At 34.0% G+C, this 21,678-nt stretch overlaps 3 protein-coding genes and 2 pseudogenes across 3 annotated transcripts; 2 read left to right on the top strand and 3 right to left on the bottom strand.

Annotated features, from left to right (window-relative positions):
- Window positions 1-1,190: 1,190 nt before the first annotated feature.
- LOC131604257 (uncharacterized) lies at window positions 1,191-2,500 on the bottom strand. The gene is made up of 2 exons (XM_058876708.1): window positions 2,149-2,500; window positions 1,191-2,005 (listed from the first exon to the last, which is right to left on the bottom strand). The coding sequence occupies exons 1-2, from the start codon at window positions 2,498-2,500 to the stop codon at window positions 1,191-1,193; spliced, it is 1,167 nt and encodes a 388-aa protein (XP_058732691.1).
- Window positions 2,501-3,677: 1,177 nt separating this feature from the next.
- Window positions 3,678-5,109, top strand: LOC131604255 (F-box/LRR-repeat protein 4-like; annotated as a pseudogene).
- Window positions 5,110-6,777: 1,668 nt separating this feature from the next.
- Window positions 6,778-8,136, top strand: LOC131604254 (F-box/LRR-repeat protein 4-like; annotated as a pseudogene).
- A 7,818-nt stretch (window positions 8,137-15,954) lies between these two features.
- Window positions 15,955-16,460, bottom strand: LOC131604253 (F-box/FBD/LRR-repeat protein At4g26340-like). The gene is made up of 3 exons (XM_058876707.1): window positions 16,407-16,460; window positions 16,073-16,327; window positions 15,955-15,972 (listed from the first exon to the last, which is right to left on the bottom strand). Exons 1-3 carry the CDS (start codon window positions 16,458-16,460, stop codon window positions 15,955-15,957), a joined length of 327 nt encoding a protein of 108 aa, XP_058732690.1.
- An 82-nt stretch (window positions 16,461-16,542) lies between these two features.
- LOC131604251 (F-box/LRR-repeat protein At3g59210-like) lies at window positions 16,543-17,531 on the bottom strand. Its single transcript, XM_058876706.1, has 2 exons — window positions 16,658-17,531; window positions 16,543-16,562 (listed from the first exon to the last, which is right to left on the bottom strand). Exons 1-2 carry the CDS (start codon window positions 17,529-17,531, stop codon window positions 16,543-16,545), a joined length of 894 nt encoding a protein of 297 aa, XP_058732689.1.
- Between the last annotated feature and the right edge of the window lie 4,147 nt (window positions 17,532-21,678).

The following is a 21,678-nucleotide window of genomic DNA, read 5'->3' as shown; positions in this document are numbered from 1 at the left end:
TAGGGTTTAAACACTAAAACCTAATTTAACATGCTAACAACCCTAGCATCTTCGACATAAGCATGTGAACAACCTTCGACTTCATGCTTAACTCTGTCGAACCAAGAAGCTACCCTTCGGCCATACTAGAGTTCGATCCAATATCTCACATGCTAGTTGAAATGGTTGTTCAAAATCTATAATTTTAACAAATAACATATTTCACCTTTCAAAACTTTTTCTTTTGATAAACAATTTGTACCTGACAAGATTCGAAGTTGAAATCTTGAAATTAGCACACTCTCCGAATCCAAGTTAACTTTTCAATCTCATACTGTGTTCTTCTATATGATGATTTAGATCCATGAAATCATAGTTAACTTTCAAAATTCAAATATAATTATTAGACAAACTATTCTTTATGCTATATCTATAGAAAGCATAAATTTCTGCTACATAATTGATTGACATTTGTATTATATCATCAATTTATTTAAAGATGTAAGCGTGAAAAGATTAAAAATAAAACAAAACATTCATAACTTAAGTTGCTCTACAAACTAGCAATACTGAATAACTAGGAGAAAAACAAATATTCTATTCAACTAGAAGTACTCTCCTTGGTATTCTGTCCTCCGGAAAAAGAAACTAAAATTTGTGCCTTCTTCTTTTCAGATTTTCAGTTTTAACCAATATAATAAAATAATGTCTTATTTTATTAGTTAGTGCCATTGAACAGAGTGAAGCATACATAGCAATAATGCAGTCACTGCATTGGTTAATTTCAATTGCTACGAACAAACACAAGAAATGTGATTTAGGTAATTATATCAATTATATCAAGTCAATAAGCTAGAATGCCTAGATGATATAATACAAATGTCAATCAATTATGTAGCAGAAATTTATGCTTTCTATAGTTATAGCATAAAGAATAGTTTGTCTAATAATTATATTTGAATTTCATGGATCTAAATCATCATATAGAAGAACACACTTGTGGATTAATAGACAAAAGTAATATTCTATTATTAAGCAATATTACCGAACAGAAAACAAAAACATCATATGCAAACTAATGAGTAAATACTAAATACTCAGTTGCAAGCTGACATTTAAAACAAAGTAAACTCTCATAGAATAAAAATTGAAAAAAATAAAATAAAATTTACATTAAAGAGACCAAACTTCAATAGAGTACTTTTAGAATGCTAGCAAACACGGCATCCATGGTGCGAGAAGAGTTTCATAGTTTTTCTAGTGAAATGAATATGAGGTGGAGCAATTATCTTTCTTAAAGACGAGCTTGACAATAACATTGAGGAAACATTACCATGCACTTTATCACAATTCTGCAAATTGATCTCTCTTAATTGTGTACAGTTTTCAACCACGTATTTCACTCCTTTACATGTGACATAATGACAATTTTTAAGGTTCAAGTGCAAAAGCCCACGACAACCCTTTGAGATTGCATAGAGTGCTTCATCGTGAACGGCTGTATATGACAAATTCAACACCTCTAATTTAAGAAGTTCAAAGTTCATTCCAACAAGTAGGTTCACTCTTGAACAATTGGCTAAATTCAAATGTCTAATGTTACAAAATCTCCTTAAAACTTGACAAATACTTTCATCAGATATAAGTCGGCAAGAATTCAAATCAAGCAGCTGCAAATTGGACAAAATGGGCGATAACCTTATGATGGTTTCATCTGTTAATTCTTGACAATGAGCCAAATAGAGAGACTTTAATTGAGAGTTTACAATACAATCCATCGAAGAATTAGAATTCCTTACAATCTCTTTTCCAATTGATGTCCATTCCATTTTGATCTCTATAAGTGAAGGACAGTTACTAACGAGTGCAAACAAGGCTGATTCTGTGAGACTTTTACACTCACTAAGGTCTATAGACATCAAATCACCAAGAAATAAAGACAACTCGGCAACATGCTGATTATTCAGAAAATATGCCCTTTGAAGATTCAAATGTTGTATACATGGACACTTGGATAGCAAAGAGAATATTCAGTATCATAGAAAGTAGCAATATGGGAACATATGAGAGATGTCAAAGTTGTATTGTTTTTGGAGAAAGCTCTCAATCCCTTTGCTGGAATCTTGAGTTGGTTTGAGATATTGAGTGATGTGATATTCAATGGAAAACAAGAGATTTGGACGAGAAGATCGTCGAGATCACCGACATAGTAGGAGGATAGGTTGAGGGAGGAGATGTTGGAGAATCTATCGAAGAATTGGCATGTAGGATAATAGATAGTGAGAGATGATCGAAGACGATTTGTGACGGAGAGTAACTGGTTGGAGACGATGGAAAGAGACTTGAGATGAAAGTAGCGACCGCGGGTGTCGTCGGCGTCGTGGTTGATAAGGAATTTGAAGATACATTCCCAACATTCATCTGGTAAATAAACATTGGTTGAAAGCATAGCTACTTTTTTGCTTCTAACTTGTATGGATGAAGATGAAGAAGAAGCAGCCATAGCCATAGCCATAGCCATAGCCAACGTTGATTTTGATTTTGGTGCCGCGGAATACTATTATGGGAATATTTGATGGGTTATATAATATTTTAGGTTTAAGTAAATATTGGACTTTTGCTTTTTCTGTTTTGGTGTTATAGTTTTATATCTCTATTTTATTTCTAAAATTTACTTTTCTGTTTTAATTTATTTTTGGAATTTTATGGTAACTTTATTAAGTTTAAATGAATTTAAATTACTTCAAATATAAGGTAGTCATTACATCTTTATTATTATGATTTTTTTTTAAAATAATCCAAAATATCTAGATTACTAATGGCTGAATTCTCAAAAACAAATCCAATTTTAAATTTGATTACACTTTAATATTTATATGATATACTAAATGTGATTTAATAGGACATTTTTTTTTTGTTTATTTAAGTAAATATAATTGTTATATCATAGAATAATTTATTAAATATTTATAGATATCAAATTAGAAAAATAAAATAAAATAAAAAACAGGATCAAATTAAGGTGTGTTTGTTTTAAGGAATGAAATAACATCTTGAGAATGTGAGATTGAAAATGTAATAATTTCATGTTTGCCTCAAGATTTTAAAAATCGATCCCGGATATATTTTATTCCTAGGAATCTTGTTTATTCATAATTTTTCTCATACTTATTCTCCTGCTTAAAGGGTGGGAATCCAACATTCTCATAGAAATAAACTCGAACTATCTTTAACTTCCCATTACTACTCACATTTACATTTTTTTTTATTTTAACATTAAATAGATTTTATAAGCATTTCAGAGAAATATAGTTTTAAGCCAAACACAGCTAAGTATGTATATTATTATTGAAATAATAATCATGAAAATATAATTTAAAAGAATGTTAATCCATAACTTGAAACAAACCTATTTAATTTCTTAAAAAAAGATAAAAGTAGGATAGTTTGGTACAAAAGTGAGTAATTAGGTTTTATTAGGGAAAAGTAGGATATTAAAAAAAAAAAGAGAAAAAGAATATGCACTGACAGTCTAAAATATTGTTACAGTAAAGTTTGTTTAAAAATAGTCCAAAACCGTTAGAATATTGATATTGGTTTCACTTTCACGTTTTCAATCTGTCTAACCTAACCCTAAAAGCTGTCACCATCACTAATTGTGAGACTGCCATATTATGGTCGTCGGCAGTAGTAACATAATGGCGGAAGAAGCATATTTATATTTACCTGATGATTGTTGGGAATGTGTCTTCAAATTTCTCAACAACCATGAAGACGACAAAGACAACAGCTATTTCAAGTCTCTCTCCCTTGTTTCCAAGCAGTTCCTCTCCATCACCAACAGTCTTCGATTCTCTGTTGTTGTCGGCTCAAAAACACTCCCTTTCATCCATCTTCTATTTCAAAGATTTCCCAATATCGCATCCCTCACCCTCAAGTGTGGCTTCTGCCGTGATCTCAATGCCTTCCGCGGTTATCGCAATGCCTTTCTCCTTCAAATCTCTCGTCTTCCTTTGAAACTCACATCTCTCAATCTCTCCGGCCAAGTCTTCATTCCCGCCGATGGGTTGCGAGGTTTCTCCCAAAATATTACAACTTTGACATCTCTCAATTGTTCCGATATGGATTCTATTAAGATCTCTGACATCTTACTCATTGCCGATTGTTTTCCTTCACTCGAAGAACTCTATATAGGTAGAATTGCAATATTTCATGATCAAAATAGCTTCATTGATGGAATTAAGACTCTTTCTTTGGCACTTTCCAAACTCCGCAAGATTAATCTCTCTACTCATCGTTCAGTTACATGAACGACGAATGTCTTTTCCACTTGTTCAACAATTGTAAGTTTCTCGAAGAAGCCATCATATGTGATTGTTTTAACATTACCAATGTCGGTATTGTTTCTGCTCTATGTGAGAGACCAATATTCGGGTCTTTACACTTTACCAACAAAACCGACAATTGTTCAAATTCGTTTGCCATCCTTAGGAACTGTCCTTCCCTTAGCTATATAAGAATGGAATACCCTTTTCCGTATCTGCAGGAAGAGAGTGTGGATAATTCTAATTCTTTAATGATGGTAAACCCTCAATTAGAGTCTCTATGTTTGGCTGGCAATACATGGTTAACTGATGAAAGCATGATAATGTTTTCTTCCATCTTTCCCAATTTGCAACTACTTGATTTAAAATATTGCCATAAGATATCCGAAGGTATTTGTGAAGTTTTGAAGAGATGTTGTAAGTTAGGCATTTGAACTTAGCTCATTGTTCAAAAGTGAAGCTACTTGGAATGAACTTTGAAGCTCCTAAATTGGAGGTATTGAACTTGTCACACACAGAAGTTAATAATGCAGAACTCCATGTGATCTCAAAGAGTTGTCCCAGACTTTTGCAACTGTCACTTGAAAATTGTAATTATGTCTCAAATACGGGAGCGAAACACGTGGCAGAAAACTGCATCCGACTACGAGAGATTAATTTGAAAGACTGCCAAAAAGTGCATCCTAAGGTTGTTGACTCAATGATATTTTCAAGGCCAAGATTGAGAAAGATAATTGTTCCACCACGTTATCGTTTCAATGATGGAGAGAGGGAACTCTTGAGTCATAGATGCCTTCTTTGCTAGTCTTATGAAACAGTTCTCAACTCTTAAATTTAAGATGTTTTCTGTTTTTAGATTTACTTATTTGAGATAAAAAAAATTATATTTATGCTCATAAAACTTTTCATGATAATTGTTCATGTTTTTTATGTATTGCTAGCAGTGAGTGTTATATGCAATTTTAATTTATTGCTTCTCTTAAATTATATATTTTTTTTGGATAAAATTCTTGTCTCTCAATATATCAAATTGCAAAAAATTCTTACAGTTAATAGTTCCAACTAAATTATATGGTTAGTGAGTAGTCCTAAATATAAGTTATTATGGTAAAATTTCACTCTGTTTCTTAAAATCTCATCTTAATATGTCAAAGTTTGATTTTCAAAATGTACACAAATATGTAGTTGTCAACTGTCATGGCAGATTAGGAGGAAAGTAAAACAGTAAGTTTGGGTAAGGAATTATCAGAGATATGAAATTTTATTTGTTTGAGAAGTACATTTAAATTCTGAAATTGAAAGGCATTCACAAGTTAATTTCAATAGAGTGATGCTAAATATGTAGTCACATATATTTTGATTTTGGAGGATAGATTAGAAATATAAAACATATAAAATTTACTATGTAAAGCATCATCATTTATGAGTGGCATAGAAGGATACCTTACTGATGCCTTGTATTGTGCACATCACATAGTATTAGAATGCACACAAACTTTACTTTTTATTCAAAATCAGATGCATTTATTTTCACTAAAAATTATAAAATTCAATGCAATTGTTTAATGTAATAAATTTAAGCTTCGTTGTGCAATGCTAAACTCGTTTCTTCCTTATGCAGAATGTCCCCAAGACATCCTTCACCAAAACAATACAATTCTACAATTATAAAAGTTTCTTCTCCGTGTCACTCAAAATACAACCAGGTGGTGCATCGATATTTTTAACCATTTAGTAATACTATTAAAAAAAAGTATTACTAAATGGTTAAAAATATCCATTCTAAAAGAACACTCGTAATTTGATTTGGCTTGAATATAAACAATACAGAAAGCAGTGGCGGAGCCAGAAATTTTAGACAGTCTGGGCAAAAACTTTACACTATTGATTATTCATCTATTTTAATTTTCACACCCTATTTTTATTAATTTTGCCCCTGATTTTATCTAAAAACCGGCTAATATATTGGGAAGAATACAAAGAAAATAAGAGTTGAGCCCGGGCGCGTGCCCGGGCTAGCTGGGCTATGTCTCCGCCCAGACAGAAAGGGATAAAAATATCAAATAATAACAAACAGCTAATGATTTGGGAACATATTAAGATACTAACCGTCTAAGAATAACTTATAGCATCTCAAACACTTGTCATTTTCTTTACACAATTTGTACATGCTAATCGATGCATTTGAAAAACTGCATATAAAATTGAATTTGAAAATTTGTAAAGGTAAATATGGTAATTCAGGAAATAATGGTTTAGCCATAATTAAATTGTTATTTTCACTCACGCCATATACTTATTGTCAGGAAATAATGGTAAAAACAAAACCCTTTCAACAATAATTAGCAATATTTCCAACTTAACGATAGGTTTCAACTATTCAGTCTTTCTAGCAAAACTCCTTATCACGTAAACCCTAAAATCTGTTACCTTCCCTAATCGCGGGACTACCACTGTCGTCGGCAGTAGTAACATGCACCGGAAAACAGCATATCTATATTTGCCTGATGAGTGTTGGGAATGCGTTTTCAAATTCCTCAACAACCATGAAGACGACAAACACAACCACCACCTCAAGTCTCTCTCCCTAGTTTCCAAACAGTTCCTCTCCATCACCAACCGTCTCCGATTCTCCGTCTCTATCGGCTCGAAATCACCCCCTTTCATCTCTCATCTATTGCAATGATTTCCCAATATCACATCCCTCAACCTCAAGCGTGGCTTCTACCGTGATTCCAATGCCTTCTGCGGTGATCCCAATGCATTTCTTCATCAAATCTCTTGTTTCTATTTGAAACTCAGATCCCTCGATCTCTCACACCAAAACATCATTCCCGCATACGGGCTGCGGTCTTTCTCCCATAATATTACAACTTTGACATCTCTCAATTGTTCCCACATGAATTCTCTCAGTAGCTCTGACATGTTATTAATAGCTGGTTCTTTTCCTTTGCTCGAAGAACTCAATCTCGGTTCAATTGCATCATTTCACTTTCAAGATAACTTCATTGATGGGATAAAGACTCTTTCATTGGCACTTTCCAAACTTCGCAAGATTAATCTCTCTACTCATAGTTACATGACCGACGAATGTCTTTTCCACTTGTTCAACAACTATTACCAATGCCGGTATTGTTCACGCCCTCCGTGAAAGACCAAAATTCAAATCTTTACACTTTACCAATAAAACAGACAATTGTTCAAATTTGTTTTCCATCCTTAGTAACGGTCCTTCACTTAGCAACATCAAAATGAAATATCCATATCAATATATGTGGGAAGAGAGCGTGGATAATTCTAATTCTTTGAAGGTTGTAAGCCCTCAATTAGGGACTCTATGTTTGGCTGACAATATATGGTTAAGTGATGAAAGCATCGTAGTCTTTGCATCTATTTTTCCTAATTTGCAACTACTTGATTTAAGTTATTGTAATAAGATATCTCAAGGTATTTGTGAAGTTTTAAGGAGATGTGGTAAAATTAAGCATTTGAACTTAGCCCACTGTTCAAAAGTGAAACTACTTGGAATGAACTTTGAAGCTCCAAGGTGTTAAACTTGTCACATACGAGAGCTGATAATGCAAAACTCCATGTGATCTCAAAGAATTGTCGTGGGCTTTTGCAACTGTCACTTCAAAATTGTTATCGTGTCTCAAATATGGGAGTGAAGCATGTGCTAGAAAACTGCAGGGAGATTAATTTGAGAGATTGTCCAAAAGTGCATTCTTTGCTTGCTGACTCAATGATACTATCAAGGCCAACATTGAAAAAGATAATTGTTACAACTCGTGTTAATATGTCAAAGTTTGATTTTCAAAATCTATACAAATAGTAAGTTGTCATGACAGATTAGAAGGAAAGTAAAACAGTAAGTTGTCATTATGATTGGTACAAGTTACCGTTGTCTTGCTTTAACTCTATTTAGAGTCTTTTTGTAAGGGTTGCACCCCTAGTACGATTTTCTTATATGAATTGCTTATAAAAAAAATAAAATTTGAGTAAGGAATTATAAAGAGACAGAGAGATATAAAATTTTATTTGTTTCAATAGAGTGATGCTAAACAGGTAATCACATATATTTTATTTTTTGAGGATATATTAGAAATATAGTAAATCTGGAGCATTGGCTCCTGTTAAGCTCTATGTTTATGACTACTAGTACTAATTTGTAAGCTTTCTTAAGAATATTCTATCAAAGCTAATATTCAAATGAGTCACAGCTTTCAATTTTTACTTCTGTGGTTAGAATACTATGGGAATGTAACTTACAGTTGCCAGGCAAGTCGGCAACTTTAAGTGGAATAACATTAGGTGGACAGTTTGAAGGAATAACATGCCTTGTATTATGAATAGCACATCACATAGTAATAGAATGCACACAAACTTTACTTATTATTCAAAATCAGATCCATTAATTTCAACTAAAAATTATAAAAATCAATGCAATTGTTTTTTTTTTTTAATAAGCAATGATATAAGATATCGCAATAGGGGTGCAATTTTTTAATGTAATAAATTTAAGCTTAGTTGTGCAATGCTAGACTCGTTATCTTTATTTGTTTTAGAAGTGCTGCTGCAAGCAGATTTAGACAAAGAATGGTTGTTGTTTGTTGTTGTTATGCTCCTGTATCTGTCTTTCATCAAATTCAAACCCAGCTTGTTGTTGATTATTACTACTACTAGTACTAATTGGTTTTTTTCACATCAGTTTTTTTGATCAATTTATGTCTTTTATTTCTCACTTTTTGGATCAGATTTTTATCTAAGATGCTTGTAAGGAAGTGTGAAATACCAATATCTTGAAAAACTGTGAAACAAAAGCGTGAAAAAGTTAAAGGATCCTGTTTAGGATCGGTCTGTAACTTCTACTGATGGTTGCCTTTCTAAGTCTAACTACACTTTGATTTTCCTCATCAAAGAAATGAGTTGTCTTTCATATTCTTACACAACCGCGTCGTACTGCAGTAGCAGTGTGATTTTTAAATTACGTCTCCGAGTGTATGATGTAGGAACCATCTTAGTCAATTTCAATCATGTTTCTTTAAGAATTTTCATCAAAAATCAAAATAATAGAATTCTAAAACTCAATTTACTTTTCATGTAGAAAAAACTTAACATTAAAAGTTTTTCAATATTGTATTTCAAAATCCACCTTATAAAAATTCACACCGCAATAGCCGCAATGCGCATCGCAACAACTGTAATGACCACAATCGCAACACCCGCAACCATAATCGCAGCCGCAGCCGCTACCACAATGTAAAACCATGGATACAATGAAGGAACAAGTAAGAGATGTCAAAGTCGTAATAGCTTGAGAAAACGTCCGCAAGCCATTGGCGGGAATAGTGTCTTGATTGGAGATATCAAGTGATTTGAGAGTCAATGGAAAACAAGAGATTTATCGGAGTAGCATGATAGGTAAGTAAGATGAGTTTGGTGAACCTTTGGAAGAAGAGAGGGAAGAAAAGGTGTGTTGGATCACATAAAACGAGTGAGAATCTGAGACGGTTAGTACTAGAGAGGAATTGAAAACAGATTCCCAACACTCATCAGGTAAATAAAACTCGGTTGCAACTCCAACCATTGAAAGCCTATGAAGATCACGTGAAGAGGAGTCAAAGAGTTAGAGGTAGCTGGAGACTTAGAAAATCTATAGAAGTTATTAAGAAAGATCTAGAGATTAACAGTTCGGAGAGAAATATGATTCTGGATAGAAAATTATGGCGGAAGTTGATGCATATAGTCAACCCCACATAGTGGGATAAAATTTGGTTGTTATTGTTGTTGTGTAAAAATGTTTTTGAATGCATATTTTGATTCAAGCGAAGATGTTTTGATACAAAAGAACATATATACAATAAAGAACAAGATAAAACAGTGAATGCAGCATATGTGATAGGATGCTGGATTAGAATCCTAACAAGACTATGAAAATAACTAAAAATTCTAGAAAGACATTAAAAAAAGCAAACTAAAGAAATAGAGAATAAAATAACTTTCATTGATTTTTCATTGATTCATTACAAAGAGATACTACCACTTAAATACTACTCCTAAGACATCTTAACCATCCAAGTGGCATAATCACAAGACCTAAGAAGTTTCTAGAACTATTACAATATAACCATTAATATATTAAATAAATTATTAGTAATATAACTCTCTATCACTACTTACCCCTTCAAAACAACCTTGTCCTTCTCTTTATCAGAATCTCCTAAATGACTTCTCTCACTGCAAAAAATGTGTTACTATCTTCTTTATTTAATATGCCACTAAACTAAAACAGGAAACCGCACACACCGCAATAATTAGTAACAGATCTGTTACTTCCAATTTTGAAGGACTGGTGTAGGATGGATTGAAGGAGGTGGTGCACAGTGGAGTGAGTGATCCGAGCAACTTTCCACCGGGATCAAAGATGACAGTGAAAAATCCAATTAGATCGAAGGTAGAGCAGAAACGTTGAGGTATAGGAGTTTTTGCCGACGTTGATGTTTTTTTCGGAGATGTCACCTGAAGTGTTGTTTGGGATTCCGTCGGAGATGTTTTGACATCGGAAATGTCATCAGAGAAGAAGTCTGATACGGTGTCGGGGTTGGGGATTTTGCAGGAGAAGATCTCAAAACTACTGGTGGAGTTGGCGATTTCTCTGGAGAAGACGCTGGGAATACTGCCGGAGTCGAAAATGTCACCGGAGAAGATGCCGTGATTGTTGTCGGAGCCAACAACGTCACCGGAGATGTCATTTTTTTCTTCTATTTCTGAAGGTTTTTCTGTAGTTCTTTGTACGACATATTTCTCTGAAAATTTTTCTTGTGTTGTTTTGAAGGAATCACAAAGAGTTCGAATTTGTTCTTTACAAGCAAGCTGTGATGCTTTGAAAGAGTCACTCAAACGTTGAATCTGTTCCTTCAAATCTTCTCTAGATTTGTTTTCTATTTTTTGAGTTTCAATCAAATATTGTTTGAGAGTTTCTATTTGTGAATAGAAATCTTGAGGTTTGGGTTGGTAGTTAGGGTAGCTTGAATGTGAAGGGTGTGAGTTTATGGGTGGTGGATATGGGTTAGATGATATAGGTGGTGGATATGGGTTAGATGATATAGGTGTAGTTGTAACAATGGAGTAATAAGGAGAAATGGAGGAATGATAAAATGGTGATGTAGTAACATATGGAAGGATGAAAGAGCCGTAATATGGATATGCCATGGGAGAGATTGAGTGCAAGAATGAAAGCACCAATTGATAGGATGCTGGATTAGAATCCTAACAAGACTATGAAAATAACTAAAAATTCTAGAAAGACATTAAAAAAAGCAAACTAAAGAAATAGAGAATAAAATAACTTTCATTGATTTTTCATTGATTCATTACAAAGAGATACTACCACTTAAATACTACTCCTAAAACATCTTAACCATCCAAGTGGCATAATCACAAGACCTAAGAAGTTTCTAGAACTATTACAATATAACCATTAATATATTAAATAAATTATTAGTAATATAACTCTCTATCATAGGATCTATATTCCATTCTGCTCTATTATGTTTCATTCTGCTACGCTCCATTTTGTTATGTTATGTTCCATTTCACTCCTCTCCGTTATGCTCAATTAATCCAAACATAGCCATAGATAATATTTATGAACTATTCAGAGATATCAACTATCAACTCACTACAAATGAATAGCATCAATTACACACTTCTTTAGTTAATTTCAAACATTACACACTATAAAAGGCTAAAACATTAATCAATAAATCATCTAATTAAATCCACATGACAGTTTTTGAATTAAAATATTTAGTCTCTCTTTGAAACTTAATAATTCTTTCAATAAATTTTTATTTTCAAGTTCGATGGAAGAAATAATGGTTTTAGAGGTTGAGACACGATGTTTTAAGTTTTACTTGATTCTTTATTTAATTTCTTACAAATGTGGGATATAATTATGATAAGAGAAATGTGAAGTTACTGTTAAAACATATAAAATCAATTAAAGTGTATCAATAGAGAATTAGGTTTAATTGGAGAAGATGAAGTTTAGAGAATTGAGAGAAAAATAAGAGAGAGAGAGAGAGAGAGAGAGAGAGAGAGAGAGAGAGAGGGTGAGTAGTAAAATTGGCATTAACCACAACAGGGTGTAGTGAGTCATTTATATACAACAGTTACAAATGATTGGAAACACCTAAAACAAAAAATAAACTGCATAGCTTCAATGTAACCGGTTACGATAAATAGCATAACCGGTTACGCCTCCAACACAGCGCTTATGTTTGCAAAACATGGGCCTGTGACCGGTTACACCAACTGAAGTGTCAAAAACATTAATTTCAACACACCACCTCACTTCAGTTGGTCCAAGTTCAGCATGCTCCGACAATATCCCAATTGTAACTTTCCTTCACTCACTAGCTCTCTCAAATAATGAAATTGCATCTCCATATGCTTGCTTCTTCCGTGTGCAATCAGATTCTTCACAAAATTAACAACTCAACTTTGAAAGTCCTATTGGAAGCCATGGGAGCCTTAAGGATCAACACTCCACTAGCAACAACAACACGCAAAATCTTGTCTTCCAAGCGTATCTTATAACCTTTCTCAAGAAATTCCCCAATACTCAAAATATTACACCTAATACCAGGAATATATAACACATATTTGATCATAGAATGCCCACCATTCTTCTTCTCGATCAAAACATCACCGACACCTTCGGCCATAAGAGTGGAATCATCTGCAAACTTTACTCTTCTTTTCGTAAATTGATTGATTTGCACAAACCAATCTTTTATCCCCGTCATATGCGTTGAACATCTGAAGTCCAAGTACCACTCATCACTGCCTTGAACACCATCTCAAACCGAGATCATCACATTTTGTTTTGAGTGCAAATCTACCTCGTTTTCTGCACTACTGCAGCTACTGTCCCGTGACTTGCAGCTGTTGTAGAACACCTAAGAACTGCCACCAAACTCCTCAGTAATCATCACTAAGAGTGTATCTTCAACATCTACCTCTTGCCTAGCAACCTTGGCTTCATTCCTTTGAGATTCCCACTGTTTTGCACTACATTTGACTGCGAAATGTCCAAGTTTCTTACATTTTCAACACTGCACTTTACTCATATCTCTTGGTTTTCGGCCTCCCGCGTTGCTACGATCACCATATCCATTGGAGTTACTGCTCTCACCCTTTTTCCCCATCGAAACCTTCGAATTTTGTGAATCACTTCCTCCAAAATTCTGAAAACCTTGCTTTCCTTTCGAAGCCCATTATCCTTTCGATCCTTTACTCTTCTCATTGAAACGGGCGTGCAAAGCTATCTCCGTCTTTGCCTTATCGTTTCCTCTCTCGTCCATTCTTTGTTCACGCGCTTCTAGAGAACTTTGCAGCTCATCCTTTCTCAATGTTGCAAGATCCTTCGAATCTTCGATTGTCACTACAATGTTGTCGAATCTTGACGATAACAAACGTAAGAATTTTGACACAACATTATGCTCTAGAATGGTTTCTCCACACGCCTTAATTTGATTTACCAAGTGCGTAATGCTCGTCACATAATCATTGATTGTTTCCTTCTCTTCCATTTGCGTTAGTTCGACTTGCCTCTTTTGAGTTTGTAACCTCACCACCTCCGTCTTAGCAGCCCCAACATAAGCTTCCTCCAGAATTACCCAAGCTTGTTTTGCTGACTCGCAATCACTGACCTTTTCGAAATTATCACCATCAACGCAAGAATGAATCAAGAAGAGTGCTTTGTAGTCTTTCTTCTTCTCTTCTTTAAATGTAGCTTGATGTGCAGAGGTAGGCTCAGTCCCAAGTGGTTTAACACCATTGATGATGATATCGAGAACTTCTTGATACCCAAACAAAACCTTCATTTGTTTCGACCACTTGTGATAATTCTTCTAATCAAGAATCGGTAGGTTGGTAGGAATTCGATCGTTGGAAACGGTACTCATTGTTGCAGCGGAATTGGATCAGAACCAAGACTTTTGATGTCAAATGTTAGAACATACAAAATCAATTATGGTGTATCAATGGAGAATTAGGTTCAATTGGAGAAGATGAAGTTTAGAGAATTGAGAGAAAAATAAGAGAGAATGATTGGAGACACTTAAAATAGAAAATAAAACTGCATAGCTTCAGTGTAACTGGTTACAGCAGGGGCGGTTTTAAGGCCCGCCCAGGCAGAGCATGTGCCCAGGCTCTGGCCTAAATATTTTTTGGATCTACAGCCACTTCAACAAAGCAAGACCTAGATTTCGGAAACCTGAATCCGCGATCTATTTCTTTGATGTTTTAGAGTTTTTCTTTTTTACAGATAAGTTACTTTTTATAGTTCTGTTTTCATAGTTTCGAGTTAATTTTTCGACACAATTTCGAGTCAGTTCTGGTTGTGCGGTTTCAGTATTGATTTTAAATACTAACATACAAATTATGAAGCTAAGTGGAAGAATGTTTACTTGTTAAAAATTCAGAAAAATAGGGCTTTTAGTCTTGCCCGCAAGGTGTTCGATAGAATGCTTAAACCAATTCCTCGCCTCTTTTCGCTTCAATTCTTTCATTTCATGATGTTGAATTATTGTTGTTGTTGATGATTGGTGTTGTTGTTGCAGGTTGTGGTTTATGAATCGGTGTTGAATTGTTGTTGTTACTATCGTTTTGCAACTTGTATAAACTATTTTATATTACCATTGAAATATAGAAACTTAAGGTGTATCATGTATTTTCTCATCTCCTGAAGTAATATAGTCAGATATATGAAACACTATCGCATGTAGTTTATTAAAGCCAAGCCATTATATAATAACTTTATCTTAAATTTCAGTGCACTTCAACAACATTTTTAAACTATAATTACAGATAAGGTAAATCACTTAATTGTAGAGTGAATACTTAGCACCGACATGACACCGACACTGATATTTATTATTACTGGTGTCGACGTATCAGTGTGATGTCTTTTATCCTATGTCGTGTATATAAATTAGTATGCAGATATTATCAGGCTATAGCAACTATCAATTGTTTCTGATAGTAGGTCTTGCTTGTATTTTGTGTCGAGTAATTCAACATGCAGGAACTGAGTGTGAAAATCGCATCTGGAATCACTTTTGACTCGTCTTACCGTGAGATCAAAACAAACATATGTCAATCTGAAAATTTTTGCTACTTCCAGCTGTTTTTGTTCAGCATATCAATTGAATATCCTAAGTCATCTACTGATAATATTTCTTAATTTTAATATATGATCCAAAATGAGAAGCTATCTGTGATACTTGAAAAGCTAAAACTATCCATTATCTTCACCATTTTGCAGCAACTTCAACTTGAGAAATTAATCATATGATCTTGAAGTTGAACTGTTTTGGTTCGTAGTAGACCATAAATAAACAAGTTCAAATTGGACTTTTAGCATCCAAGCCTCACACATGATTATATTTTTACAGCATTCATTATATTGCTCTACTTTGAAGAAATCAAGGTACTAAGTCAGATTAATACAACCAAAAACAAAAACATACTCTATATACAATATCTAACTTTCTGCTTCATCACTGCAGAATTCTATGCAACAAACCAATCTGGTTCCATGATTTTCAATAAGTCTTGATTGAATCCTCGAATGCGTCCATCTTCAAACTGACCTAATATCCTGAAACAAATGTTAAATAAACAAATCATAAACATAAACATTATCTCTGTATATACAAAATCAGTATTGAAGAAAAGAAAGGGTGGTGTAAACTTGATACCAATAATAGTGCAGCTGATTTCCTCGACCCCTTGCGTAAACTTTTTCTTACTCTTTTAAATCCTTTTGTTGCAAAAATCTTCACCTTCTCTAACTTACTTGACTCATTTATGATATATCGCGTAAACTCCAACTCAGTTTTCATGTCTTCAATTCCTCTAAATTCAAATGTAACAAGACTCGTCGAAAGACATGTTGGAATTTCGGCTGGTACAACCCAACCCGATTTTCCATCCTTTTTAATCTCACAATTTTTCTGCCCAAAAGTTATTGTCAGAATTTACAAACTGAACTGATATATAGATGAATATAAAAACTTGATACATTACACATACCTCAATGACAAGACTCTTAAGTTTAGGAGCGTATCGAAGAAAACTAACGAGCATATTCCAATTGCAATTCTCAGATATATGAACCTCGAAATATAATAGATTGGAAAAAGTGGGAAGACGGCTTAGCTTCTCGAGATTATCCTCCATGCTGAGAAACTGCATAAAAGATAACAAAATTATAAAAGAAAAAAACTCGCATATTGTTTTTCGAAAGAAAAAGATTATGAAACTTACCCTAGTTGTTGCTATACCAAGATACAATGATTTGACTTTAGAAATTCCTTTCAAGAGTTGATACAAACTATCAAAATCTGGATGCTTATTGATGTAAATGGTAGCTTCATCAACATTGAAGAAATCTATAGACTCATATTTGATGGGAGTACTACCATTATCAAAAATACGGAAAACTTCAAGTGAGGATGGGACATTAATTTGAAGTGTTTTGTCACCGGGAACATCAAGAGACTTACGCAAAATAAGAATTAATCTCTTCAGTAACGGAAAAGAGATTTTGATGGATTGATTCACGAGGACGTCGTGTAAAAGAAATTCCTCAAGAAGCGGACAACCAGATAGAAAAGGAAAGAGAGTAAACTCAACTTGATGCCGGAAACACTTGATACCAAGAAATAGTAGATGAAGAGTCTTTAGTTTCGGAAAATACACTTTAGAGCAATAACTGAATTTCGGTTGAATATTCCCTCCCAGTTTCAAGACAACGAGTGACTCAGATGTAGAAAGCTTGAGTGGCAAGAAACTAGGTCGAGCATGATTCAAATCCAAATGTAGTTCCTTGACCTTGAGATCTAATGCCTTTAAGACCCAGTGGTATACATCAGGTTGTTGGCAGCCATTGTCACTCTCGAGCATTAGTTTTCTTATATCATTCTCGCGTCTCAAGAAAATTGCATATACAGATTGAATTTCTCGGGACGACGTAGGGTCTGAAATCTTTGGTAAGACAAAGTGAAAGTCGAGGATCTTGGTGCAAATCAATGCCCATCTTTTAGATAGAACAGATGTTCTGTAAGCCATTTTTGTTGGCAAAAAGGACAGTATGTGACATACCAAATCGTCCAAGAGATTGTTGAACGCGTCGCCCTCATTTTCAGAAGACGCCATTGTTTGGAGTTTCTTGGTTGTCTTCATCATCTGTATGCTAATTCTTGATTCGCAAGTTTGTGCAGAGAAAGAAAATGAGTTGATAGAATGAATTAATGTAAGTTTGATGGAATGTGTATATTATATAGAAGAAAGTACCTAGAACACAAAGAAAAGCTCAAGTGGAGTAACGATAGTATCAACAAGGGAGCAACATGCGTTTGAATGGTAACGATATTTTTTTGGAAAGCGATAAATCTGGTAAAACTCTATCATGCCTAAACTTGTTATGATGTATATGAAACCTAAGTTGCTAGTAAATTCTGTTGAAAGTTTCTTTATGGTACATACTAAGGTTAGATCAGCTTAGCCTTTAACCATTGTAAGGAAAGCCTTCCACTTTTTACAAAATGCAGGAGACCATTAATTCTTTTGACATTTCTATATCATGCTAAACCATATGTGTGCATTCCTTGTTTCTAAGGCCATACAAAATGCAGGAGACCATTAATTCCTTGTTTCTAAACCATATGCTAAACCATACAAAATGCAGGAGACCATTAATTCTTTTGACATAACCATATCATGCTAAATCATGCTAAATCTGTGAAAGGGTCTAAGGCACTTGTTTCTAAATGAGAGATTGTTCAGCCCTTACAAATTTTGTTTCTTTTGTGAGAGTCTGATCCTTTGCCAACCATTCTTTGGTATAAGCAATACCGACTCTAGGGGCTATCAAGCCAGGGATGCGTCCACTATGATAGTATCAACTCAAAATACTATGCAAATAACCTTTGGTTCACACGTAAACAACATCTGGTTTACTGACTTCTCACTTAATCACTACCCGTACTATACTTCTACCTAAGACTCGCCTAGGTATGAGGCCTTCCTCAATCCCCCTCAATCACAAGCGTGATGATCAATTACAAATATTAGAAGACACACTTCCAAAACACAGTCACTCAATGCTTACAAGCTTATGAGTGAAACGCACAGCTTACAGCTCGATGATAACACCAAATTCTTCTATCAATATGATATTAGAGTGGCTAATTATAGACAAGACTGCATAAACCCTAACACAAACTACAATGTAAGTTCACACAAAATAATAGATTTGATGCTTGCTATTTATAATAATCTTCTGGACTAGATTTGGGCTTCAAATCGCTGCAAGGAACTCCAGAAAGTTTTCCAAAATCTTCTCCATAAAGATAGGGCTCCAAATATTAGATTCCCTAATATTCTCCATATTTAGTAACTAATCAAATATCTTGAAAAAAGAGACAATCTTTTATCCCTTAAATCAAGTGCCACATAGAATTGCATAATATTCCAAAATATTTTACACGTGTACATAAAACAACTCAATCGATCCAGCTATAACATAACAGACGCGATGTCGAATGAAATCTGCATAGGACAACTTTCTCGACATGTCTTCTTCAGTTGAAGTGAATGGAACATCTAGTTCAACATGTTCCCATAAGTTAATTTTACCAAACATAATTCCAATCAAAATACAGAGAATTAACAATCTCCCCCTTTGGCTTATTTTGGCTAAAACAACTTAACAACCCATTGTCTGAAAATAAATCAGACACACACAATTCTCATCCCTGTAGAGAATACACAACAACAGTTTCACAATTTGATATGCAACAGAAAAACAAACATGCAACACATGTTAGTTGTCATTGGAATCTTCACACAGTAGTTGAGAGATGCACTTTCCCAACCAGTCAGTATCATGTCAAAACATTGTGTATGTCATCTCTACACACATGTTAATCTAGTTCTTCTTCAACCTATAAAGGAACTCCCCCTCAACAACAACATCTCATCAGCAACACACCAGAGAAAAAAAAAATTCTCCATGTGACTCAATGGTTAGTAGTTAGTGTAAAAGCACACAATATTACTCCCCCTTTTTAGCCATAATAGAACAAAGAGAGGTTTGTAAGTAACTAACAAAGAAAAACAACACACATACATTAGCATATAGTTAAATTGATAAACACATCCTGGGGCAAACATCAGCAAGTTGCACTGAAATTCCAGGATTAAATGGAAACCCTTTATGGTAACAAGAGATCTGAATCCTCACTGAAGTTGCATTAGTCTCGTTGGGAGAGAGACAGTGGCTTGACCTTCTTCCTACCTGTTCAGTGCTCGGCTGCAGCCCGGGAAGTAATTGTTATAATTCTTCATACACACAAATATCCAGTTTGCTCCTCAACTGTTCAAACTGAACTGCACCCAAAGCCTTTGTAAAATATCAGCAAGCTGACTTTCCGTTTTCACATGCTCGAGAGTGATGACTTTCATTCCGAGGCTTTCATACCAAGCTATGGGAGCTTGTTTCAGACCATACAAGGATTTCTTCAGTTTGAACACATGATCTTGAAAGGTAAGATCACGAAATCCTTTAGGTTGTTCAACATACACCTCTTCATTCATGTAACCATTTAGGAAGACACTCTTAACATCTATTTGGAACAACTTGAACTTCAAAATACATGTCACCCCAAGTAGTAAACTGATAGATTCCAGACGAGCTATAGGAACAAATGTTTCATCAAAGTCCACTCCCTCAATCTGAATGTATCCTTGAGCAAAAAGTCTGACTTTGTTTCTGGTAACAACAACTTGTTCATCTAACTTGTAAAAAAAATTTAAGTTTTCTCAAATTAAGGGGATTTTAACTTGTAAAAAATAAATACATCTCCCAAAACCCTCCCAACCTAAATTTATGTTCTTTTCCTCCAATCCATTTTTCTAAAACCCTCTCCTCCATTCTCTTCTAAACTCCTAAGCAAAACTTTAGTATCATGTGAATAATTTGTCTTAAAACAAGCAACATTTTTTTACATGCTTATCATTACATTTTCATTTAAATTTATGCATGCCATAGTTCTAATCTTTAATCAAGACCTCATAAGATAAAATAAACACCTTATAGTCATTGATAATAAAAACAATTGACTTTAATGGTCAAATTTGTTAATATCATAAGAATGATTTTTTGCTAAATTTATTTTGCAGATTGAATTGGATTGGATTGTGTTGGGTTCCTGAGTTGTATTATAAAATGTGTCTATTGTATTGAATTATGCTATAATTTATTTATAACTTGAAAAATTATTCATCAAAAATACATAGTTGAAAATGATACCAAAAAATTAAAATAAAATAATAATACACAATATTTTTTTTCTTTTTACAGGCAACAACGCATAGTCTTTAAATTACTTAAATTTATAGGTTTAATAGTAGTGTTAGTGGTGAATGAAAAAATTTAGAAAAATTGTGGTTTTGTAATGAAATAGTACTAATTTTATTTTTTCATATATACGGTTGAGAAACGCAAATCTAGTAACCGAACCAAAACTACGAAGGTTGCCATATGTTGAGTCGGATATATCCGTATATAAATGGGTTTGGGTAATTTATGGATTGACTCGGTTTGGATCAACGGATTTGCATGTTAACATGCATCCTTGAACACCCTTACCAGAAATCTACACCACCGCATTAAGAATCTACCTTTTCAATTCACCAATAATTCTTATTCCATAACGAAACATGACTACTGAAACTTTCTCAATCGCACACCACATTTTTAACCTTCCTCCCCTCACTAAATGGTCGAATAAGATTCATCCTATCATGATCCACAAGACAAGGATTTTTCATATATGATATAAGGATTTTTTTGTAATTAAGTCAATTTTGCAGCTTGTCAAACCCTTGCTAAAATCATATCTTTCTCTTATGGGTAAGTAGATATAAGGATAAAAAGGTATATTATTTTTGTCATTGAAATCATATGTTTCTAAAGGTGCAAGTTATTTTCCAAGTAGTTTGAAAGTATTGATATGGAAAGGATGTCCTTCAGAGTTCAGAGTCTCACAATTCCATCAGATACCTAAATAAACTAGAAATTATAGCTGCAAAGGGTTGCAACAAGTGCAAGAGTTCAGTTTTGAAGCTGAAATTGCATAGGATTTTCATTTCTCAAGTCCCAAAACATTGTGTACTGCAGTACCATAAATCCAAAGCGTGTCTAGCAAGTTTCTTCTATAAAACCAAACACGTCATTTATGTGTGTGGAATCACTTTTGACTCATCCTATACCTTGAGATCAAACATATGTAAAGTTGTT

This window comes from Vicia villosa, linkage group LG5, assembly GCF_029867415.1.
Source record: "Vicia villosa cultivar HV-30 ecotype Madison, WI linkage group LG5, Vvil1.0, whole genome shotgun sequence".
Classification (NCBI taxonomy): Eukaryota; Viridiplantae; Streptophyta; class Magnoliopsida; order Fabales; family Fabaceae; genus Vicia; species Vicia villosa.
The sequence above is the reverse complement of the archived record's forward strand: the minus strand, read 5'-3'. Positions and strand labels throughout refer to the sequence as shown.